This window comes from Panthera pardus, unplaced genomic scaffold (assembly GCF_024362965.1).
Source record: "Panthera pardus isolate Hobbes unplaced genomic scaffold, ASM2436296v1 HiC_scaffold_13, whole genome shotgun sequence".
NCBI classification, from domain to species: Eukaryota; Metazoa; Chordata; class Mammalia; order Carnivora; family Felidae; genus Panthera; species Panthera pardus.
The window spans coordinates 1,755,221-1,781,157 of NW_026526688.1; the positions used below are offsets into that span (position 1 = coordinate 1,755,221).

Consider the following 25,937-nt stretch of genomic DNA (forward strand, 5'->3'; position numbering starts at 1 on the left):
ACATTGGGTTGGTGGGCTCAGAGGCAGGTGGGGAGCAGATCAGGTATCACGGCAGTTATGGCTTGGGGACCTACCATTTGTTCAGCTGGAAAATATTTGTGGGTCTCATGCCGGCTGCCAAGAACCCCTATCAAAACCGTGGTCATGGATCTTGAGTTAAGGTTTGTGCCTGTGACTTTATGGCCATGCGGCCATCAGTGAGTCTCTTATCTATCCCTTTTATCCCCTAGCTTTGTCATCAGGGCAGTGGGGACACCAGTGCCTTCCCAGCATGGCTACCATTAGGATTACAGGTAGTGTTTGGTTTGTAGCCAGTGAAGCACAGAGGCTTAACGCAGAAGCTGCTGTTTTAGCAGAAAGGAAAAAAAAAAGTGAGCGAGCAAAAGTAGGAGTTGGAAATTACTTTTTTGGACTATAATTCAAAACGCTTTCAAATTCTATGGCACCAAGTGCTTCCTGAGCAGATAAATGAGGTTGGCTAGCCAACAGTGCCCTTTTCGTCTTCCTGATTGTCTTGTGTGAGAAAATGCGGTGTCCCAAATCCTGGGACAAAGACTAGGGGATAGTCGTGTGCACTACAGAGGGGACGCCTTCGCCTTCTTGCATCCAGTATTCACCGCGACCACCAGAACCCAGACGGGTGGGGTGCAAAGACCTCTGGCCAAAGAGTGGCCGGCATTGGTGTCCAGTCCGGCCAGGCCAGACTCCAGCAGGATGGCCTTGAAGACGACCTTCCCAGACGTTGGAGCTTCCTTCTGTAAAATCAGTTGGGGGAGGGGCTGTGCGTCCAAGGTCGCCTGTCCCTGGTCGGTGCCCAGAGTCTGTGGTGCTGCCAGGGGACCGTGCCGCGAGACATCACCCTGCAGCAAACATCCGAAGTAGTGCTTCTTCTCCTGCTCTCCATGCATGGAGGGAGCCGGGAGCCCGAGCAGGGATGGACTGCAGGTGCCCCACTCGTGGCCATCACCGGCCCGTAGCCGCTTTCCACCCTCCACCTGCCTCCACGTCCTTTCCTTGCCTCACAACGCAGATGGGGGTTTATGCCCCCCCACAGTCCCAGGCGGTCTTGGGGCCGTCCCGCAAATTGCATGGCAGACAGCCGCTGTCAGAAAATGGGGAGGACTCCTCAGTGCCAGCCCATCTGCACAAGCCTGAGGCAGAAGCCTTGATTTTGTTCAGACTCTGCTCCAAACCCTGGAGGCGTGCGGGTGTGCAGGGCAGGACCCGGGTGGTCTGAGTTCTGGTGGGCCCTCGGTCTTTTTATTGGATTTGGACTGACACCCTTGGATCAGAGTGTTCCCGCACGCCCCCTCCCCCTGCCCACATCTGCGCTGGAAACATAAGCCCCCCGGGGACCCACCCCCACCTCCCAGCAGCTCTTACACATAATAGAGATGTGAGACAAATCTGGTGAGTGCACTGACTGAAATCAGGAACTGACCCGAATTTCGCTTGTGAATCAGGGCGAATGACCCCTAGATCAGGGCTCACGAGAGTCCACACCGTGGCGCAGTCAGGAGAATGAACACACGCTCGAGACTGAGAGCCGGCCTCCATCCCCGGGGACACTGTGGTCTGAGAGCCCGCAAACACTCAGGATGGAACAACCATGTCCCACAGTGTGTGCTTCCGGAAGTTGTTTCTTATCTGTAGGAACGACTTGTCAATTTCAGAGTGTGGTGGCATCTGTGTTCTGATCACAGAACCCATGCAGAAGAGTCAGAGTGAGTTGTAACGGGGAAACCGCTGCAGGATAGGGTTGTTCTCAGCCTCGCATCCCAGGCCTGTCTGAGCCTGGCATGAGGAGGGTGACCCAAAGTGGCTTCTTGCTGGCAGACTCTTCACCGGGCATTGGAGGCATCAGGCACCGCTGGGTTCACGCCACGGGTACAAGGGCGAGAAAGTGGTTCCGAGTGTCGTCAGATGCCTATGATAGTTCAAGAACTGAATGGCACCTGCCCTCCCTGCACCTGCCCTTCCCGCACCTGCCCTTCCCGCACCTGCCCTTCCCGCACCTGCCCTCCCTGCACCTGCCCTCCCTGCATCTGCCCTCCCTACACCTGTCCTTCCAGCACCTGCCCTCCCTGCACCTGCCCTTCCATCGCCTGCCCTCCCTGCACCTGCCCTTCCCACACCTGCCCTTCCCGCACCTGCCCTTCCCGCACCTGCACTCCTGTCACCTGCCTTCCCTGCACCTGTCCTCTGGCACCTGTCCTCCCCACACCTGCACACCTGCCACCTGCCGGAGAATGGCTCCTGCCCGAACCACCGTAACCAGACCAGGGACCAGCAGCTTATTTCCTCCCAGTCCTGGAGGCGGGAAGTCTGAGATCCAGGTGTGGGCAGGGCCGGTTCTCCCAAGTCCTCTCTCCTTGCCCTGTAGACACTGTCTCTCCCCGTGTCCTCATGTGGTGGCCCTGCTGTGCGTGTCTGTGTCCTAATCTCTTATGAGGACACCACTCCTAAGGGAATAGTGTCACCCCAGCCGCCTCATCTGAATGTAATCCCCTGTGTGGAGGCCTTGTCTCCAGATACAGCCACATTGGGACATGTGGAAATCAGGGTTCCTGTATGCGGACTGGGGGACACAGTTGGGTCTGTACTGAGGGAGCTGGAAGAGAACCCTGTGTTCTTTTGCACACATCCCCCCCTCCATGAGGCTCCTTTAGCAGGACCACTCAGGGCTGTGGCCTCAGAGCATCCCCTCCCTGGACCCCCTCTGTGCTTAGTCCCTTCCCATGCCCTCCCCAGGGAATGAGAAACCTGACCCTGCCTGAGCCGCGGCCATGACCTAGCGCCACTCCTTCTCTGTAATACCTTCCTCTCTGCTGCACTTTCACAACACTACTCAACCCAACAGCCAATTTTTTAAGTGAAAACTTTTGTCACCAAAGAGCCTGTGGGCAGATGATGGAGCACCGTCTCCTTCCTGCAGGCTTTCAGGAGTGGTAGTTGGGGATGCAGACAGAGCAGGGAAAGGGCAGGTGCTGGGAGGGCAGGTGTGGAAAGTGCAGGTGTGAGAAGGGCAGGTACTGGGAGGGCAGGTGCAGGGAGGGCAGGCACTGGGAGGGCAGGCACAGGGAGGGCAGGTGCAGGGAGGGCAGGTGCAAGGGGAACAGGTGCCAGAGGACAGGTGCAGGGAGGGCAGGTGCAGGGAGGGCAGTGCCTGAGGACAGGTGTTGGTAGGCAGGTACAGGGAGGCTGGGTTCAAGGAGGGCAGGTGTAGGGGCTCCCTGGTGGGTTTGCTGATGGGGCTCTTAGCAATCAGGCTCCTGCCGCCAAGGCTAGGAAATGGGCGTCCCCAGGTGCTACTGGACACGTGGGCAGTTTTTTGAAGCCGGACTTTCTCAGGCAGGCACTTTGGGTGCTGGGGTCCCTTAGGGGTGTGGCCTTGGGCTATTGGAGCCTCTGTCCCTGCTTGTTCACATCTTTACAGTCGGGGCGGGGGGCAATGCCTCACGGGCAGAGGTGCGGGCTGGCTTGGCGGGGTCTGGAAAGGAGAGAATTTGTCACAGGTACCCTCGTCCTGATGGGGCTCATAGTCTAACAGGAGTGACCAGTGTGAATTGAATCACTACCTCCATCAAAGCAAAATTGCAGTGGCCACGTGGTCCTAGACGGGGCACCTGCACCCTTGATGCCTTGCTTCTCTCTCAGAAGTCTGCAGTGGGAGAAATCTGCTCTAAGCCACCAGAGTGGGAGGCACGTAGAGACCCGCAGGCTTTCTGAGGAGGGGGAGGTGTGCAGCTCAGCAGAGGTCAGCCGGGAGGCAGCCATCAGAGATGGAAAGGGCAGTGGGAGCCAACTGAGCCAGGAGGGCAGGAAAGAATCTTCCAGAAGATGGGGGAGCATGCACAGATTCCGTTGTGGGGCAGGTGCTCCTTCGTCCTCTGGGCAGCAGGGAGCCCCACAGGGTCTGAGAGCAAGGGATACAAGCAAGGCTTCCCGTCAGATGGAGGAGGAGGCAGAGAAGAGGGGCAGAAAACCAGGAGGGGAGTGGCCTGTGGTCTCCTGGAAGAGGGCAGGATGTGGTCTCCATTTAAGAAAGTAGACTGGGGCGCCTGGGTGGCTCAGTGACGTAAGTGTCTGACTTCAGCTCAGGTCATGATCTCACGGTGTGTGGGTTCGAGTCCCGCGTCGGGCTCTGTGCCAACAGCTCGGAGCCTGGAGCCTGCTTCGGATTCTGTGCCTCCCTCTCTCCCTGCCCCTCCCCCACTCATGCTCTCTTTGTCTCTCAAAAATAATAAATGTTTAAAGAAAGCAGACAAACAGAAGCTTGAATTTCTTAGGTCACTTCCAGGCTCATAAAGAGTCTTCACACACTCTCGATCCCACCATGCCTTCCAGTGTTCACGCGACTTAACTTTCCCAGCTTTCATAAAAGTTTGATGGCAGAAAATCATTTCTGTTATGTCCTCCACTCTGTCGGCTTTCTCAGTGGTGGGCAATGAAATGGACCCCAGGCTTTGGAAGAAACACGACAGGGTAGAGCCCAAGGTGTTCATCTAATGCCGAGATAAATTTGCATTGACAAGAAGTACTAAATCCAACATTTCTTACCCAGAATGTGCTATGTGAGTCCCCAAGCGTTCTCACAAGTAAGGTGGGGGCCCAGGCACGTTCCAGCCGCGCGGGCTTGCCGAGCATTTAAATGCATCCAGACAAGCTTGCGTGGAAAAGCCGCAAATGCTTGTACCTTGAGCAGACAGGAAGCATGTCCAAGAATTGCCTGGCCAGTGTAAAAACCGCTGTGGCACTTGTTAACGATGGTGTCCTGCGAGCACAGGTGTCCCTCCCCGGACGGCAGCAGTGAGCATTCAGGGCGGGGGGCCTTTCCTCACCGCACACCCGCAGGGCCTGCCATCCGGGAGGTAGAAGCGTCCCCACTCGGAAGGACATCGTTGCATTCCAGTATAGCTGGTTAGGGACCAGCATTTGTTTTCCGACACATTTCACTTGGAAGTTTATTCCAATTATTATTTTTGTTTTTGAGAGAGAGAGAGAGAGAGAGAGAGAGAGAGAGAGAGAGAGTGTGTGTGTGTGTGTGTGGTCTACGGTATGGGAGTGTGTGGGTAGGGTGCGGGTGTGTGTGCCCGCGTGTGCAGGTGTGTGTGCGTATGTTCTCATACTCTTGACCTGGTGATGTTGAGAAGAGCCCATCCTCCTCTTTGGATAAATTTCTTGGTGAAACATCTGTGCTTCCTTTTTTAATTAGGTTTTTATTTACATTTCAGTTAGTTAGCATGCTGGGTAATAACCCCCGTCCCCCACCCACCTCCCCTCTGGTGACCACCAGCGTGTTCTCTGGAGTTAGGAGTCTGTTTGGCGGTTTGCCGCGCTCTCTTTTTTTCCTTGGCTCATTTGTTTTGTTCCTGGATCTATTTTATTCATATAGTTTGGTGGTTAAAGTTGCTTGTGAGGTTAAAACCTTTTGTTAGTGATTTGTATTTTTGTGTCTATGAAATTGTTTTCATTTTACCAGATCGTGTGGGATACCCTAAACTTACACAAGGTGATATGTCAGTTGTTTCTCAATACAGCTAGAAAATATTCTCTCAGGAGACACAGAGAGGGAAATTCTCTTTTGATGTTGAAATTGCACTTTTGTGACCAGTGCATCTTGAGCCTATGGACGCTTCAGGTTTGTCCCTCCCCTTGCGTGGGTGTGAGAACCGCCTGTAGCTAATTCACGGGAGTCATGAGCCTCCCTTCCGGCTTCACACCATTCCACGCCTCTTTCTCTTGTTTCTGTCATGAAGCAAAAATGTCCTGTCCCTACCTGGGTCCTTCCAGCTGACCAAGAGTCATGTGGACATGACACAGACGAACAGGAGAAAATCAGGTGCGAGAGCCACGGGTGGGGAATCCACGCAGACACGAACATTCCAAAGACAGCCAGAATTCCAAATTCCTCAGACAACGTGACACTTCTGTGACATCCTGTGGGGCTACAAAGGGGAGGAAGGCCATGAGCAGGAAGGTAAGAGGAGGGGTTTGGAGAACGAAGGTGGCCCTGTTGTGCAGAGAGGTTTCTTAGGTAAAGAGGAGTCTGTTATCAATAGCTCTCCTCCGGGGGCAGGCTTTCTAGTGTAAGTCCAGGCAGTGGACTCCGAGGGGAAGAGCTTTTCCTGAACGTGCTGGGGTTTCATCGCCTTTAACTCACCATCACGATTGTGCCAAAGTGGCCCATCTTGGGGGCAGTCTGCGCTTTGTCCCTACACTTCATATTTAATTTGTATTTACCTTACTTTCTCATTTGTATTTATAAATCAAGCCAAGTCCTTATTGGAACATGTCAGCATATAAATACACAAGCAAAGAAGAGATTGGTTTTCTAATACTACCAGAGACATCCTCACGCAAAAGTGGTTTCTGCATTCCAGACTGTTCTGTACGTAGAACACCGAAACTCTAAGTACCTGGCTACAGGGATAAAGACTTCTGTGCCTTCTGAGACTTGGCTCACTTATTTCTCAGGAGGTCACGCTCATTTATAAGCGCCCTCAAGTAGTAAGGGATTCACATGTGTTACCACGTCTTAACTATAACAGCTTATGTTGATTCTTGACAGACCTGTGTGATTCAAAGAAATGTGCAGAAATATGTTGACTTTAAGTTTGCTTTTTTTTAATTTATTTTTGAGAGAGAGAGACAGAGAGCAAGCAGGGGAGGGGCAGAGAGAGAGGGCGACACAGAATCCAAAGTAGGCTCCAGGCTCTAAGTGTCAGCACAGAGCCCGACACGGAGGTCAAACTCACGAACCGTGAGATCATGACCTGAGCCGAAGTCGGATGCTCAACCGACTGAGCCACCCAGGTGCCCAGGTAGCATGGATTTTAAATTAAAATGTTGGGGCGTCTGGATGGCTCAGTTAGTTGAGCATCCAACTCTGGCTCAGGTCACGATCTCATGGCTCATGGGATCGAGCCCCGCGTCAGGCTCCACGCTGAGCATGGGGCCTGCTTGGGATTCTCTCTCTCTGTCTCTCTCCCCTACTTGTTCTCTCTCTCTGTCTCTCTCCCCTACTTGTTCTCTCTGTCTCTCTCCCCTACTTGTTCTCTCTCTCTCTCCCCCTTAAATAAATAAATATGTATATAAATAAAAAATAAATATATAAAAATATATAGATTAAAATGTTTATAAAATTATGAAATATGAGTTTCCATCACCTAAAATATTAAAATTAACTTAATTTTCATTAAACTTCAAGTTTATAAAATGAGAAAGTCATCATTGATACTACTTTAAAAATTACTGTAAGTTCCTATTTGGAAATTATGTTTGCTCATGAAACGATTCTCAAAAATCACAGAACAATCATTCTTCTACAAGACTCTGAGGTTTGCATTTGGGAATTGGCAACAGACGCTTGTGACAGGTTATAAATTTCTGTCAAAGCAAACCTATCAGATAATCACCTATAGAGAAGGTAAGAAAGATTTATTTATCAAGGAGTCTCTATGATTTGTACCAAAGGAAATTTAGAAGAAAGAGATTTGGGAAAAAATTATAACTCCTTTGTGAGGCTAACCGTGTATTTCGCAAGGCAGATGTTGTAGGACAGAAAGTGCCAGAAATGACTTGGCTTCTTGAATAACGGGATTAGGTTTACAACTAATAGAGATCTTCTTCGGTGCTTTGGAAGCCGTTGTTTGTGAATGATAGACTCAAGATGGGTTTAAAAGCCATTTATTTGGCCCATAAATAAGAAGTCACTTGGTAATTAAGTGCAATCAAGCTGCAAATGTCTTCACCGTGAATGCTTCATCGAAAATATGATGAAAGTCTGTGGAAGAGCTAAAGATGGGAGCACTGAGCCTGGATCCCAGAGCTCACATCCACATGGCGCATCGGAGGCGTCTGTGTGCAGCCTTCCTTTTAAACTAGAACCTACATACGCTGCGGGGAATCAGTGGGAGTCAGAACAACAACGAAAAAGCTGCTTGTGCGTCTTACGGAGTATTGATCATGCTACTGTTACTGCTGGTCAAGGAGCCAAGTCAAATCCCTAGCGTCTGGTTTGTTTTTGTGTGTACTCAACAGTGTGCGTGCTGTGCTGTGGAACCAGTGACAAGAGTCAACAGTGAGACTGTGGTTTGAGTGGATTCAGTCCTCCTTCCATCAATCCCATTTCCAAATTGGCCACGTGGCTCCATCCGGTGAAGTGTGCGCTTCTGTCCCCACGTGGTCCCGCTCTCAGCCCTCTCTGGTTGCAGGGGACAGGTGCCGTGGGCCGCCTGCAGGGGCGGTTTGGTGGACAGGTGCATGGCGACCTGCCAGCATCAGCCTGACTGCTGCCTGTGACCAGAACATTCAGGCAGAGTGGGAGCCTCCACAACCAGCTGCAGGTGGGGCCCCTGTGACTCTGGTCATCGTGCCCTGGGCCCTGGCCGTCCCATGTGACAGCTGAGGCGTTCCCCTCTCTGCTGTTCCTGCACCACTGTCCCTGAGTGTCTGGATTTCAAATTCCCCAAGGAAGAGGATGCACTTTCTCCCTCCGTCGCCAATGCACATGGTCCCGTGATGGACCAGGAGCCATCCTTAACCCCCTCCTCTGAAGGACCACCGGGATACAAGGTTTGTGGTGCAGGATAATGGCACGTGCATAGGTCACCAGGGTCAGGTAGGGGTGCCTGCTGGACATACACGTTGTCTTAAGCTCTCGTCCAAATATGTGTGATTCGGAGAATACGCCAGAGATTCGGTTTTACTTTAGCAAATTTGGGGTTATTTTTAAGGTATGCTTCCGACGCTGTTCCTTGATGCGATTGTACAAAACCGTTGTTTTGTCACCTGAACAAGACAGTCACAGCGTTGGAGAGGAGCTGAGTCCTGAAAATGCTCATCACCTCCACTCCACACACCGAGGTGGCAGGTGGCTGAGCCTGTCCGTGTTCCCGTGGGGTTCCAAGTCAGACCACTGTTGGCACTTGACTGGGAGATGATGGTTTCACCCAGGAGGTGGGCAGGCAGGACAGGACTGTGAGGGCTACAGGCGAGGATCCTGTCCCTCCCGCCCCAGCATCATCTCCCAGCTGCCCCTATCCCTCCCGCCCCAGCATCACCTCCCGGCCCGCCCCCGTCTCCCTCGCCCCAGCATCACCTCCCAGCCCGCCCCCCGGCCCTCCCGCCCCAGCATCACTTCCCAGCCCGCCCCCCTCACCCCAGCATCACCTCCCGGCCCGCCCCTGTCTCCCTCGCCCCAGCATCACCTCCTGGCATACCCCCTGGCCATCCCGCCCCAGCATCACCTCCCGGCCCGCCCCCTGACCCTCCCGCCCCAGCATCACTTCCCAGCCCGCTCCCGTCTCCCTCGCCCCAGCATCACCTCCCAGCCTGCTCCCGTCTCCCTTACCCCAGCATCACCTCCCGGGCCGCCGCCTGGCCCTCCCACCCCAGCATTACCTCCCAGCCCACCCCCATCTCCTTTGCCCCACCATCACCTCCCGGCCCGTCCCCATCCCTCCCGCCCCAGCATCACCTCCCGGCCCGTCCCCGTCTCCCTCACCCCAGCATCACCTCCCGGCCCGCCTCCCGACCCTCCCGCCCCAGCATCACTTCCTAGCCCGCCCCCGTCTCCCTCGCCCCAACATCACCTCCCGGCCCACCCCCTGGCCCTCCCGCCCCAGCATTACCTCCCAGCCCGCCCCCATCTCCCTTGCCCCAGCATCACCTCCCGGCCCGCCCCCATCTCCCTCACCCCAGAATCACCTCCCGGCCCGCCCCCATCTCCCTCACCCCAGAATCACCTCCCGGCCCACCCCCATCTCCCTCCCCCAGCATCACCTCCCAGCCCGCCCCCTGGCCCTCCCACCCCAGCATTACCTCCCAGCCCGCCCCCATCTCCCTCACCCCAGCATCACCTCCCGGCCCGCCCCCGTCTCCCTCATCCCAGCATCACCTCCCGGCCCGCCCCCCGGCCCTCTTGCCCCTGATGCTTGCCTGTACCACACATGCCTCTCTGTGCACAGAACACGCGCCGCCCCAGTGATTGGTCCCCGTGCTTGTTTCTCCCACTAGACCATGCGTTTCAGACCTTGCCTCTTCAGAACAGGGACTGTCTCATCTGCTTCCTTCCCGACACCTGACCCGACGCCAGCACGGTGCACTGCAGACACTGAATGCACGGCGTGTGCGTGTGAGGACCGGTGGGTGGGGCACGAGTGAGTGGGTAGAAAGGCACAGCTAGAGCATTCTTTCCTGTGTGGAGAAGGCACAGACTGAGTTTTTGTGGGAGAGTTCAGGGCACCCGGGGGTTGGGGGAGCAGAGGACCTTGTAGAGGGTAGGGTCTTGGCAGGCCAGGCGGCTAAGCTCTGAGAAACCGTGCGGTGGGCACAGGGGCAGCGGAGGAAAGAGAGGGGTTCGCTGCGGCTGGGACTCAGGCACCGTGGCCTCAACAGCTGCAGCTCAGAGGGGTGGAGGTTGGGCGGTGGGACGCCAGGCCTGCAGCCGCTCCCGGGGAGCCGGGAGCATCGCTATGGCCAGCAACGCACTTGGCCGCCTCCAGTGGCTGCTCCCCTCTCTCGTCCCTTCTTCCTTTCCTGCCCGTCTGCCTGCTGTTCACCCTCAAGTCTCTCTTGCTTTTATCTCCTTCAAGATCCACCCCAATACGCACCCTAACCAACTCACATCTCTGCGACGCACCCCAAACTCCTTGCTGCGATCGGTGTATCCCCCCGTCACGCCTCGGCAACACTTGGCCCGATCTAACCTCCAAACACATCTCGCAAACACGGAAGTCCCTGAAACCCGACCAGAGTTGAGTGCAGGGGAAAGACAAGCATGTTGAATTCCTTTTAGGTCCCTGGGCTGGTTTCTGTGAGACCCGGCCCCTCGGCCGGGTGGCTGTGTGATAAGATAAAACATCCGAGAGGAGCCGAAGGCTGACACACTCGTGCTGTGCAGGTGCGTGTCCTGAGCTGGCGGAGGTGGTGTGGTCGCCCTTCTTCCTCCTTGGGGACCAGGGGGCCCCACGGCTTATCTTTCTGAGCTCTGTGACCCGCTTTTCTAGGAATGGGGTTTGCCGTCATAATTCAGCCTACTTCCCGGTGAGAGGAAGGCCCTGGATGTGTCCCCCGGGGAATGAGGATGACAGTCACCTAGAGCTGTCAGAGGGACGAAGCTTCAGGCTCCGGTGGCCGCTTCGGTGTGCAGCACGACAGCCTCCCCACTGTGCAGCCCCTGTCGTGGAAGGGGTCGCTCATCTTTTAGCCCCAGGATAGGAGCTGACCCTCCCTGTGTGTTTGTTTAGCGACAAGCAGCATGTGTCCAAAGAGACCCTCTGGAACTTAAAACAGTGACCTTCTCCAGGGCCCTTGGTGAACTCCATGTAAAGGGGGTGGGAGTGGGCCTCTGAGCCTGTCACAGCCCTGCAGACGATCGTTCAAGCTGTCTAGGGAGGGGCTGGTGAGAGAAGGAGACCCGACCATGTGGAGACTGGAGGGACCGCACACTTGAAACAGGGGGCGTTCCTCGGATCGCAGACCACACAGTTTGTGGACTGAGAACCATCCCATCGACAGGGGCCACAATGCAGTCGTACCTAGAACCCCAGGGGCCACAATGTCATCATACCTAGAACCCCAGGGGGCTGCGGTATAGTCATCTCTAGAACCCCAGGGGCCACAATGTAGTCATACATAGAACCCCAGGGGCCACAATGTCATACCTAGAACCCCAGGGGCTGCAGTATAGTCATATCTAGAACCCCAGGGGCCACAATGTAGTCATACATAGAACCCCAGGGGCCACAATGTCATCATACCTAGAACCCCAGGGGGCTGCGGTATAGTCATCTCTAGAACCCCAGGGGCCACAATGCAGTCGTACCTAGAACCCCAGGGGCCACAATGTCATCATACCTAGAACCCCAGGGGGCTGCGGTATAGTCATCTCTAGAACCCCAGGGGCCACAATGCAGTCGTACCTAGAACCCCAGGGGCCACAATGTCATCATACCTAGAACCCCAGGGGGCTGCGGTATAGTCATCTCTAGAACCCCAGGGACCACAATGTAGTAGTACCTAGAATCACAGTGATCATAACAGTTATACCTAGAGCCCCAGGGGTCATAAAGTAGTTATACCTAGGACCCAAGCAAACCTCAGAGGGGACACGGCAGTCTCTTGAGTCCTGCTGGGGTCCTGCTTTGGGGCTGTTTGACCTTGGGCAAGCCATTTGCCCCCTGACCCCGTTTTCCTTGTTTGGAAGAGCTGGTGCTGACGGCTACCACACGAGGGCTGCTCTGCGGGTCAGACCGTTTCGTGTAGGAAGCATTGTCCACACAGGACGCGCTGCACTCACGTGCATACTGCCTGCTCGTCTCTGTCCCTCGGACTGTTGAGACGGAGCACCACACACGCCGGCTCAAACCACAGGCTCGTCCCTCACACACTGGAGGCTGGACGTCCACGGTCCAGGTGCCGGCAGACTCGCATCCTCGTCCGGCTGTGTCCTCACGGGCGGAGAGCCCGCGCTGGGTCCCTTCCTGTGAGCGCGCCCGCCCGGGACCGCACTCAGCCTCCGTCTCCTCCTCCAGGCCCTGTGTCCACACAGTCCCACGGGGGCTGGGGCCCTGCCCTGTGAGTCTGGGGGACACTCAGTGCACAGCACTGCTTGTCACCGTCCCGTCGGGGAGACGTGGTGGAGGCCACTGGCACCACGGCCGGAATCCCCGCGAAGTCCCCTCCTGATTCCCCGCCTTGGCCCCAGACGCCCTGTCCACGCTCACAGTCCAGAGATCCCTTCAACCTGCGGCTCTCCTGCCACTTCCTGCCCCCGAGACCTCCCGATCTATCGGAAGTGGAGCAAGTCCCCGGGGAACCGCACGCTGGCCGGCCTGCACACGCCTCACCCAGGCTCTGCCCCACGGGGCCTCCCAGCAAGCCCACCTGACTTTCCCAGTACCTGTCACCACCGAGGCGCATGGGGCCTGTTCCCTTGTCCCCACGGTCTTGTCCACCACACACAGCACGTGCTTCCCAGCAGGTGCTTCGCGCCGTGTGCCGACGGGCAGAACCTCACCAGCAGTGCGAGAACGAGGTGGGGCGTGCAAACCCTTCAGCGGCCTCTGCACACACTGACTGGGTGCTGTCCCCGAGCCTCTCATCTGCAGAGGGGGCGGTGGGCTCCCCATGGCCATCCGGCAGGCCACGCCGTGCGGTGGGAAGAACAGCCTCTGACTGACTCTGTGCGCTTGGGCGGCCTCGTGTCAGAAGCTGCAGAGCCTGGTCAGGCGGCGGCCACACACTACGGCCACGTGCCTCCTCCCAGGGCCTCCCTCTGTGCTCGCTCGTGGAACTGAGAGATACCGCCACGCTGGAACCGTTTGTGGGTAACACGCTCATGCTTTTGAAAATGGTGTGAAACCGCACAAACGTGGAGGGTTTCTTCCACCGGGGGCCCTGATGTTACAACAGTAGGATCTTTTTAAAAGGACATCTAAAGAAGGAAAGCACAGGAAGTGAAGAGAAGTGCTTCAGCCGGATGCTTTCCACTGAACTCAGCCCGGGGCCTCACAGTCAGGACGCAGCAAGGTCTTTCCTGCAGAAACTTTCCTTCACAGGGGCTCAGAGCGCTTGAAGATGAGGAGTTCTCCTGAGCGACGGCAGGCTGGGAACGTGCGGGAGGACACGAGTGTGCCCGGCACCCGGCGAGGTGCGCGAGCGGCCCCCACCCCTGGGAGGACACGAGTGCTCACAGCGTGTGGTCAAGTGTCGTTCACTTCTACAGTCACCGGCTGGCCCGACACCGAGGAGGATGCGCCACGGTGGCCAAAGGGACTCTACTAACTACGGGGAGCGACTTGGAGAGACGGGAGGCCAGCTGGGCAACATGATGCCGCACGTGACAAATCAGCAGTGAGGGGCACGGACCCGAGGGCCACGGAGGTATTTGCAGGTTGATGACCCATATCCTGAGATGAAGTCTCACCACGCCTGGGACTGCGCCCAGAAATTTGCCCTTGAAATGCTTCCCAAGTGACTCTGGTGTGAAGCCTTGGTGTCCAGACCTTTGAATCTTGGGCAGATAAAGGCAGAGCCTCGCTATGTGAGGGATGTGAGTGTCCCAGGACAGGTGGTGGCTGCTGTCCCCGCAGGAGACTCAGTGAAGCCTACGGAGTCCCGGCCAGGCTGCCCCGATGCGCCTCCCCCCACGGTCCCCAGGCAGGGGGCCCCAATGCGCCCCCCACGGTCCCCAGACAGGCTGCCCCGATGTGCCCCCCCCATGGTCCCCAGACAGGCTGCCCCGATGTGCCCCCCACAGTCCCCAAGCAGGGGCCTCCTGACACACCAAAAAGCTACCATTCACTGCACAACTTGAACCATCGTCATCAGATTTCTCTGATTTTGTAAGAAGGCAGAACAGTGAATAACCAAACCACGTAAAATATCCTGATGGAACAGAAATGTGATCACGACACATGATCCGGGGAGGCAAAGACGGGGGACAAAGGAGGTTGCGTGTGAACATGCTCAGGACCTTTGCACTGAGCCCCAAGTTTGCCTCTGAGCCTGATGGCTTCGACCACACGTGTTGTGCCCTAGACAGAAGCCATTAAGGAGCAAACCAACAAGCTTACTGCTTCCCTAAATTTTACTAAGCAGGTTTTTTTGCTGGGTTCTAACACACATGGGGAAAATTTTGTAAATTAAAGTTTGAATGTGTTCAACTTCATGTTTTTGTTTATGTCTTCTCCCATTATAGGTGTTTATTCATGAGTACGCGCTTTGTGGGGACATACACACATTGTACACTTTGCCCATCCACGTGTGGCTTTCGGCATACTTACAGACATATGCAACCATCAGTGCCATCCAATGAGAGCATTTTTAGTGCCCATACCCTCAGCAGTGACTCCCCATCCTCCCTGTCCCAGCCCCTGACCAGCAACAAGCTGCTGTCTGTCCCTGAGGACCTGCCTGTCCTGGACGCTGCACAGAAATGGGATCATGTTTCAGTCCTTGGTTTCTGTTGCCTCCTAACATTCCACTGAATGGATACGGCCCTTTGTGTATTCATCAGGTGATAGACAGTGGGGTTGTTTCCATTTTGGGGCTGTGTGGTGGACGGTGCTGCTGAGAACAGACGTCCACAAGCTTTGGGGACACGGGCTCACATCTCTGTTGGGCGTGTGCCTGCAGGTTGGATCCCTGGGTCATGTAAGGAACTGCCAGACTTTTCCACAGCAGCTGCACCATTTCACGTTCTCCCCTCTCCAGCGGTGTGTCAGGTTTTACCTCCCTGTGTGCTTCGAAACCCTTGTTCCCGTCCATCTGTTACAGACATCCTGGTGTGTGTGAAGGGTATCTCACTGTGGTTTCAGCTCCGTTTCCCTGATGGTTAATGACGTTGAGCATCTTTTCACATACTTATTGGCCACTTAGGTATCTTCTTTATTTTTGAGAGACAGACAAAGCACAAGCAGGGGGATGAACTGAGAGGAAAGGAGACACAGAATCTGAAGCAGCTCCAGACTCCGAGCTATCAGCACAGAGCCCAATGCGGGGCTCAACCCCACGAATCATGAAATCATGACCTGAGCCAAAGTTGGTTGCTTAACCAAATGAGCCCCCCATTTATGTATCTTCTTCAGGGAAATATCTGTTCAGCGACTTTGCCCATTTTTATTTGGATATTATTTGCCTTTTTTATAACTGAGATGTAAGTGTTCTCTATATACTCTATATATAATTTCCTTATCAGATGCGTATTTGCAAGAATCTTCCCCATTCTGTGGGTTGTTTCTTCACTCTCCTGGTAGTTTGCTTTAAAGCAAGAAGTTTTTAATTTTAGGAAATCCATTTTGTCGTTTTCTTTGTTTCCTGGACTTTGGATGGCATGTCTGGAAACCTCTTCTAATTCACATGACCAAGGAGAGATGTGCATTTTCTCTTTAAAGAGTTGTATGCTTTTATCCCTTACTTTTAGTTCTCTGATCCATTCTGAGTTCATTTTTGCATATAGTATAAGGGGTGCAGCTTTGTTCTTTTGCACGTGGCCACTGGGTTATCCCAGAACCATTTATAAAAGAGGCTATTCTTTTAACAGTGTTAGCGCTCTTATCAGAACTGAACTGGCCACAGATGTGTGGTTTCATGTCTGGACGCTCAACGCTATTCCATGGACCTATATGTATATCCCTGGGATAGTGCCACACTGTTTTCGTTACCATAGCTTTGTAGTAAGTTTTGGAACAGGACCTTTGAGCCCTCCGACTTCCTTCTTGCTTTGCAAATTGTTTTGGATGTTTGGGACCCACTGCGTCTCCACATGAATTTGAGGACTGATTTTTTTTTCCACTTCTGCAAAACCAGCAGGAATTTTGATAGACAACATGTTGAGTCTGTAGGTGACTTTGGGTAGTATTGAAAGTCATCTAATCCATGAACACAGGATGTCTTTCCATTTATCTAAGTCTTTTTTTTAATGTTTATTTATTTTTGAGAGAGAGACAGACAGAGCATGAGTGGGGGAGGGGCAGGGAGAGAGGGAGACACAGAATCGGAAGCAGGCTCCAGGTTCCGAGCTGCCAGCACAGAGCCCGACGCGGGGCTCAAACTCACAGACTGTGAGATCATGACCTGAGCCGAAGTCGGATGCTTAACCGACTGAGCCACCCGGGTGCCCCACCATTTATCTAAATCTTTAATTTCTTTCAGAGATGTTTTCTAGTTTTCAAGATACAAATGTCTCACCTCCTCGGTTAAATGTAGTCCTGACCATTTGATTCTCGAAGACATTACTGTCAATGGAATTGCTCTACTAATTTCATTGTTGGTTTGTTCGTGGCTGAGATGTAGACACATAACTGACTTGCACGCTTTGATCATGTAACCTGCAACTTTGGTGAATTTGTTTATTAGCTCAAATAGCTTTCTTATGGATTCTCTGGGATTTTCTCTCTCTAGGAATATGTCATCTGCAAATAGAGATAGATACATCTCCTTTTCTTATTAGGATGTCTCTTATTTCTTTTTCTTATCTAATTGCCCTGGTTAGAACTTCCTGTTAAGGGTTGAATAGCAACACCAAGAGCAGAAGCCCTTGTCTTGTGCTGATCTTAGGGCAAAAGCTTTCAGTCTTACACCACTGAGTATGTTAACTGTGAGTTTTTCATAAATGCTTTTATCACGTTGAGTAAATTCCTTTATGTTCCTAGTTTTCTGAGTGTTCTTACCATGAGAGGTTGTTTGATTTCCCCAAATGCCTTTTCTGCATTTGAGTTGAGTTGGTCACGTGTTTTTGCTTTGGTCCTATTACTCTCTTGTAATATATTGATTTTTCTATGTTGAACCTCTTTTGCATTCCCGGGATAAATCCCACTTGGTCATGGTGTATGATACTTGGAATACACTGCTGGGTAGGTTTGCTAGTATTTTGTTGAGGATGCTTGCATCTGTGTTTATAAAAGATATTGGTCTGTAATTTTCTGTCCTCATGATGCATTGATCTGGCTTCCATATCAGGTTATGCTGGCCTCATAGAACGAGCTAGAAAGTGTTCCCACCTCTTCAACTTTTTGGAAGAGTTTGGGAAGAACTGGCATTAATTTTTCTTTAAATGTTTGGCAGAATTCACCAGTGAAGCCATCGGGTCCTGGGCTTTTTCTTTGTTGGGAGGTTTTGATTCCTGATTGAGTCTCCTTATTGTTATTGGTCTGATCGGATTTTCTGTTTCTTCTGGAAATAATTTGTGTATTTCCATGAATTCACCCATTTCATCTAGGTTGTCTATTTTTTAGTGTAAGTTGTCATAGTATCATAATCCTTTTTATTTATGTCATCAGAGGTAACTCCCCAGTTTCATTTCTGATTTTAGTCATTCGAGCGGTCTTCCATTCCAGCCAAAGGCTTGTCAATTTATCGGTCTCTTCAAAGAACCAACTTCTGGTTTCGTTGATTCCCTCCATCATTTCATTTATCTCTGCTCTAAGCTTTACTATCTCCTTCCTACCTCTAGCTTCACACTTAGTTTTCTTTTTCCATCTGTATGAATTTTAGGGTCGGCTTTTGAATTTCTATAAAGAAGCCAACTGTGATTTTGATAGGGGTTGTGTGGAGTCTGCACATCAGTTCGGGAAGTGTCTCCACCTTCACTGTGCTAAGTCGGTCCACGAATAAGGGACACCTGTCCATTGGTCCAGAGCATCACGGACTCCTCCCGCCGTGTTTTGCGGTGGTCCACATACTCACCTTGTACTCTTTTGTTAAATTTTTGAGGAAACCCTTTGTTGATGGGGGTTCAGGTAGGTCCTCTTAACATATGGCGGGAGACATCTTTCCTACCTTCACGTGGTAGATACAGGAGTAGGTTCACATGGCTGTTTCTTATCACACCCCCCTGCTCATGCGTATGTTGTGAGGTCCTGACGGATGCAGATGAGACCGTGGGCCTGAAGACTTACGAGAGAAGGAGGCTGAGGCAGGTGCCTCAGCAGGAAGGATGGGTGGGTGTGTAAAGGGTGAAGGCAGCAGAGAAGAGAAAGGGAGCCAGGGCAACCCCAGGGACGAAGTGGGGGCACCTCACAGCTCTGCACGGGGGCAGAAGACACGATGGTAAGTGGAACTGGTGTGGGAAAAATACACGATAGCAGAATATTTCGCTTTTCGGCAAGTGGCTCCACAGCCCGCTCACCAAGTCCGTATTGTTTGGTGTCATCTTGTGCGGGCTGCTCTTTACTCTTAGCTTCTACCTTTAGTGAGGATGTTCCTTTTAGGGTGCACGGCAAGTGCAGTGATGATGACGGGGAAACACGTCTGCCCGGTGGACACATAGAATGAAATCAGACGAAAGGCAGGCAGGCACCTCACCTGACTCGGTGAGCTTCAGGCCCCCGGGAGACACAGCTGGTGTCCTCAGTGCGGCAGGACCTCGGGGAGGGGTGCCTGCCTCCAGGGCTGGGGTGCAGGAGAGGTTCCACGCGTTCTCCAAGACTCGGGCCTGAGCCCGTCGCCGCAGTGTGTGCCCAGCCTGGCTGGCTCACGCCTGGGCTTGGTGTGCAACCAGCAGCCGGTTTAATGAGAAAGGGCCCGTGGGGCCCTCACCCAGCACCTTCCCCCACCTGGTGGCAGCTGGTGCTGGCAGCAGGCCACCTGGAGCTGTGCGCACGCCGCGTGTACGTGCAGGTCTGCGTGCCTGTACGACCTCAGTGACTTTCCCCACCTGTCCTTCCAGCCTGGGCTTCCTCATCTGCATGTGAAAAGCGCTGGCTCCCTGCACATGGTGCCCACACCCAGAGATAGCATATTTTTTAAAGTTTTTATCCCTACACTCAAAACATACTTTTTCAGATTAGAACACCAACACTCTTGTGAAATCCCACAGTAAAATGTGCCTTTACCCTGTAGTTTGAATTTGGGGAGACAGCTAATGGATAAGGAGGATTAGACCGCCGTTTTCTCTTGCCTCAGAACAAAATATGGTGCGGTGAGTAGCGGGCAATGAGGGAGCTAAGGTGCCCCCACATTCTGTGTCTCTTACCTCACTTAATACAGAGAGACTGCCAGCCCCCGAGTGTCTATTCCGTGTTCCAGAGACTTAAGACAAAAACAACCTGTAATACAGGTCTCTAATGCACGTTTTAGAACCGCCATTGTTTACAGAACGTTATTTTGTTGTTTGTCGTTGGGAGTGATATTATTTTTACCAGGCAGTGCGTCAGTTTCCATGCCTACGTCAAGGCACTGAGTCCCGAAGAGCAGAGATGAGAATGTGTTCCGATGTGTTACATAATCCAATTCAATTCATTACGGCTAAACTTTTATCTTTTGTACTGTTCTTTCATGTGGCCGCATTCATAATGTAGCTTCTGGGCCGAACGTGAGGCAGAAATAGGATACGTGATTGGAGCCATAATGGTTGTGCTTTTTAATATAGAGGAAGATTAGAATTGTATTAAATTACATGTTAATGGAAAAATAAAGCAAAAGATAATAGGACGACAACTTTATGCTGCTGTAAAGTCTAGATTACAGCACATAGTTTTGCTATTTATCAGCTGGATATTGAATTTCCTTTGAAAACTTGCTTTTAATTATATTAAAACATAATATAATCTACACTGTCCTCTCCTAATATATTAAAGTGCTCTGGTTATAATTTGGCTGTTGAGAAAGGAAGGCGCCCAGGAGCTCTTCCAGGGCAGACACTCCCATGAGGCGGTGGCGCCCCTCACACCAGTGAGGTCGGGCTCTCTTTGGAGACAAGGGGTCCCTGCTCCGGAGGACGTGCAGGAGAGGCCCCTGTGCTGCCCTTCCTAGGAGACAGCCCCGCCCCTGCTCAGCGTCCGGTCCCGGCCGCTGTCCGTCGCTCCCAAGTAGGGTAAGTCGTGCCCCGACTCCTTCAGGATCTGCGAGATTGTGCCTCTGCCTTGTAGGATATGTCTGCGTCTAGCTGGCCTGGACAGGTGGCGGTCCAGAGCCTGCAGAGGGGACATTTTGAATCCATGTCTGGGACCAGGCACTTGGCAGATGTTCGCAGGGGATGATGCTTCCTTACGTCAGTCACCAGAAGAGTTGGTCAGAAATGATGTGGGAGACGACTGGCATCTCTTAGGTTTCTTTCCTATTTCCCACAATTGCCCCGAATGTCTGTTTGGCATCTGCTGTCGGGTGTCCCTGACCCCAGGCTGCAGGTGGCACCTCCCAGGTGAGGAGCTGCCAGGACAAGGACAGGGATGGGAAGGGACGGGTGGGCGGGGCGGGCTGACTGGTCTGGCCTGAGGCTGGAGCAGCCCGGGGAGGGGGCTGGGCCAGCGCAGGAGCAAGGGGACAGCAGACAGCTTCCTCCCTGAGGAAGCGGGGCGCAGGTGCCTCGCGGAAGCCCGAGTCTTGTCCTGCCTCCAGGACGACGCACAGCGGGCACCGCCTCCCCCGGGGTTGCCTGGACTGCGGGGCTCTTACAGAGTGCATGCTGCCTGGGAAGGAGCCCACAGAACAATGGCCAGAAATAGGGGTTGTTGCATTTGGTTAAAGCGGCATGCCACACCGACAACGAGGGGCGGGAGGGAGGGCCTGGCCAGCCCACCCGGTCAGCAATGGCCTCCGGCACGCGCTCCGGACTGGCGCACGGCCATCCCCCGAGCAGGCCGTCCCCGGGGCCGCTTGGATACAGGCTGACGAGTGAGGACTCAGCAGTAAGCCGGGAGCCGCTGAGCAGGGAGGAGCAGGCTGGCATGTGCACGGGCAAGCGAGGGAGGGAATGAGGACAAGGGGAGGGGAGGCAGGCAGGAGGCCGCTGCTGTGGCCCTGGCTGGCGACAGGCACTCAGGGTCTGAGCCAGGGCAGGGAGGAGGTGGGAGCAAGTGCCAGCCCTGGAGGGCACGGCCGGGAGAGAGCCAGCAGGTCTGCCTCTGGGGCTTCCCGGCCCCTGACAGCCTTTCCGGGACAGCCAGCAGAAGGCGCCCGGCCACCCCGGGGTCGAGTGTCCTGACACGGCAGCCTGAGCGGTCCCTGCACCCTGATGTCCTTGTGGGGAAGGTGGCAGGGGCTGTGGAGAGGGACACAGCCCAGGCCCATCCAGGGAGCCAGCTGGTCTCCGTTTTCCCAGGACAGAGAGCTGTCTGGGCACCCCCAGTGGGACGAGGAGGCTGGGGCCCTCAGATCCTGTCTGGGCTAATCCCACAGTGTTTCTCTCCTCGGTGCTCATTCTCACGCCCTTCCCACCTGTTCCCGTGACAGACAGCTTCCATCTGTGTCTCCTGCTTCTATTATATGCATATTATGTAGCGTATGTGCGCATGTGGATACATGTTTTACGTATACATACTATATATGCACATTATGCACTGTGAGAGTGTGTTTCCTGCATGTATTACATACACGTTATATACATATAAATGGATGGATACGTTATGTACACTGTATGTGCATATTTTATAGTAGGATCTATTTCCTGCATAAATTATATGCGTATTAAATATTATTTGTATATGCCACATATAGATATATGTATTATATATGCATACCATATGTGCATGTGATATACTAGACTATTTCCTGCATATGTTGTATGAATATTATATGCTATATATCATATATGGATATATGTCTTAGAGATATTTGACATAGATGCTATTATATCCTGTAACAGTGTATTTCCTCCATATATTACGTATACATTTATATACATATATATGGACATTATATATACTGTATATGCCTATTATATACTAGTCTGTTTTCCTGCATATATTATATGCATATTAGTATATGTGCATATCATATAGATATATGTATTATATATACATACCATATATGCATATAATATACTAGACTCTCTTTCCTGCATATGGATATTACATGCAATATATATATATTATATATGGATATATGCATTATATATACATACTGTATGTGCATATTGTATATTGTAATAGAGTCTATATTTCTTGTATGTGTGATATATCTACATTATATACATATATTATGTATAGATAGGTTCATTGTATATACATACTATATATGCATATTATATATCGTAATAGAGTTTGTATTTCCTACATAGGTTATATGCATATTTATACCACGTATGCATGTTGTATATGTATACGTGAACTATACATAATGTATGGATAGTACTATAATAGTCTTTATTTCCCATCTATAACATGCATATTGTATACCAGATATGCATATATGTATGTCATATACTGTAACAGAGTCTATTGTTGCATCTGTTTGGAGACTTCTGGAAGCAAGCTCTGAACTGAGTCTGAAGCAGAAACACTGAGTCAGTAGGAAGCAGGGGTGAAGGAGAGGCTTCTCTGAGGAATCCTGGAATCCAATCACTTAGATTTAATAAACCCAGAACTTTGTAGATGCTGACCCAAGAGCGTGTAAAAGGACGATAATTACAACACCGACAATGGATGGCACCAGAGAGTGCCCTCCTCCTGAGGCCCTGCCTGTTGCTTTGCCAATGTCTTGTCTCCCGTCACAGGGAGCAAACAGAAGCACAGGGAGTGTGGCTGGCCCGCCTGACCGGCCCGTGGAGTCACACACCACGTGGTGGCAGAGCTGGGGCCTGAACCTGAACGGTACAGGACGTAGCCACCTGCCTGAACGTACAGCACGTAGCCACCTGCCTGAAAACAAAGCCAGCCCCCTCTGAGGGATGACTCCTTAGGACTTATCTGTGCACAATATTGCATCTCACGTAAACAAACCATGTTTTTCTGTCCTGGGGAGAATCTTACAGTTGAAAGGCAAGTATCTGAAATGAAAGTTAGGACATCCTGTGTTAGTCCTGCTTTGACACAGACAGGTGGCCTCGAGAAAGCCACCTCTTCTCCCCCTGAGCCGCAAGGACGTGGCTTTAGACCCTTCAGGATTAATGCATGAGTGCATATCACATGAGCTTACTGAGCAATATTGCTAATTAAATAGCAAATGTTACTTTTTAAACTTCTGAAACTGAACCACAATACTCAAATCTAATTGAAATGCAACTCATTCTCCCCCCCAAATTGTTGATTTGTTTAATAGCACAAAGTCTTGCTGTCCAGAGACCCGATGAATCTCGCAGACAATACATACTTGTGGTTGTAGAACTATATTTAGGGATAACCAGAGTTTATGCTTCTTTTTTTTTTAATGTTCATTTATTTTTGAGAGAGAGAGAGAGAGAGAGAGAGACAGAGTGCGAGCAGGGGAGGGGCAGAGAGAGAGGGAAACACAGAATCCGCAGCAGGCTCCAGGCTCTGAGCTGTCAGCACAGGGTTCGATATGGGGCTTGAACCCATGAACCGCGAGATCATGACCTGAGCCAAAGTTGGATGCTTAACCGACTGAGCCACTGGGCGCCCTGAGAGTTCATGCTCCTTAATAGTCTCCTACTTTGGAGCAGTCAGCGTACAGGGAAAAATGATTCCCCTCTCCAGTGCCCAAAACTGACCCCTGAGGACCGGATAAAACGGTGCCCGCGTGGGGTGTCCGATAATTGACTCTTCCAGCACGTCAGTGAGGGCGGCGGCTGAAACGGCTCTGTGTGTTCTCTCAACAGACCAGCAGTACTCATGGTCCCCGACGCAGCACTTCAATGAGGGAAGGTACTCGCCGGCTCCCAGGAACATGAAGGGGCTGCCGGGGGGCCGGGCCCCAGCCCCGCTGTGCTCCGCCCACACCTGCGGCCTCGCGGGCCCCGAGGACTGCGAGCGCGCGCACGACCACCTGCACCACGTGCAGGAGGCCAGGCAGCCCTACCTGCTCAGCCCGGTGGACGGCTGCCCCCTGGACCACCACCGCTGCTCCCCCGGCAGCTCTGTGCACTCGGAGTGCGTGATGATGCCCGTGGTGCTGGGCGACCACGTGTCCAGCAGCACCTTCCCCAGGATGCACTACAGCTCCCACTACGACACGAGAGACGACTGCGCCGTGCCGCACGCCGGCGCCAGGGCCAACCGCATCCCCGCCAACCTCCTGGACCAGTTCGAGAAGCAGGGGCCTCTGCACAGGGACGGGTTCCACACGCTGCAGTACCAGAGGACGTCCGCGGCCGCGGGGCAGCGCGGCGAGAGCCCGGGCAGGATTCGGCACCTCGTGCACTCCGTGCAGAAACTCTTCACCAAGTCGCACTCGCTCGAGGGCCCCTCCAAGGGCCACGTCAACGGGACCAAGGGCGACGGCCGGGCGGAGGACCACCACCACACCCACCACCCCAAGCACGGCAAGAGGAGTAAAAGCAAGGAGCGGAAGCCCGACGGCAAGCCCCGGTCGGGCGCCAGCAGCTGGTGGAGCTCCGACGACAACCTGGACAGCGACAGCACCTGCCGCACGTCCAGCGTGGTCAACAGGCACCACGTGGACCACGTCTCCCACTGCTACCCCGAGGTGCTCCCGGGCCCCTTCGGGGACCTGTCCCTGAAGACGTCCAAGAGCAACAGCGACGTCAAGTGCTCGGCCTGCGAGGGCCTGACCATGACGCCCGACACCAAGTACATGAAGCGGAGCTCCTGGTCCACGCTCACCGTGAGCCAGGCCAAGGAGGCCTACCGCAAGAGCTCGCTGAACCTGGACAAGCCTCTGCTCCCCCAGGACGCCAAGCCCGCCCTGAGGCCGTGCCACTACCTGCAGGTAAGGGGTCCGGGCCGCCTCCCGGCACGGTCTCGCTGACAGGCAGTCGCGGGCGGTGGGCTGGCCCTGAGGCCCTCCCAAGGCGCCCCCTCCCCCCCCGCCGTCAGTCTTCGGCCCCAAACTCGGTGGGCTGGCCTCTGAGGCCCTCCCAAGGCGCCCCCTCCCCCCCTCCGTCAGTCCTCGGCCCCAAGCGCGGTGGGCTGGCCTCTGAGGCCCTCCCAATGCCCCCGCCCCCATCAGTCTTCAGCCCCAAGCTCGGTGGGCTGGCCTCTGAGGCCCTCCCAATGCACCCCCTCACCCCCCTCCGTCAGTCTTCGGCCCCAAGCTCGGTGGGCTGGCCTCTGAGGCCCTCCCAATGCCCCCGCCCCCATCAGTCTTCGGCCCCAAGCGCGGTGGGCTGGCCTCTGAGGCCCTCCCAAGGCCCCCCCCCCCCCGCCCCCCGTCAGTCTTCGGCCCCAAGCGCGGTGGGCTGGCCTCTGAGGCCCTCCCAAGGCCCCCCCCCCCCCCGCCCCCCGTCAGTCTTCGGCCCCAAGCGCGGTGGGCTGGCCTCTGAGGCCCTCCCAATGCCACCCCTGTCAGTCCTCAGCCCCAAGCGCGGTGGGCCACTCCTTTGGTGCCTCCAGGGCTGGAGGATGTGGCCCCAACGACAAAGCACATCAGCCCCTGGTCTGTTCCCTCCCTGGAAGGTGGCCTGCAGCCAGCAGGGCCCCCCGACCTCTCCCGACTGGAGTGTGTCTGAGCCTTAAAGCACCACTGGGCATGCCTGGAACACGTATCTGCTCCTCCGGGGCGGCCTCTGGGCCCTTGTCCGGGGCGGGCAAAGACACACACAAGTGAACGGGGCGAAGGGCGAGAGCCGCTCA

The 25,937-nt window shown here is 53.7% G+C and overlaps 1 protein-coding gene across 9 annotated transcripts in view; it reads left to right on the forward strand.

The window, feature by feature from the left end:
* The window catches only part of DLGAP2 (DLG associated protein 2), a 786,545-nt gene that overhangs the window by 643,537 nt on the left and 117,071 nt on the right, over positions 1 to 25,937 (forward strand). For all 9 annotated transcript variants that reach the window (XM_053900747.1, XM_053900746.1, XM_053900745.1 and 6 more), the window contains one exon: positions 24,005 to 25,074. In XM_053900747.1, the coding sequence (XP_053756722.1) occupies positions 24,005 to 25,074 (1,070 nt within the window). The remainder of the gene's footprint in view (positions 1 to 24,004; positions 25,075 to 25,937) is intronic.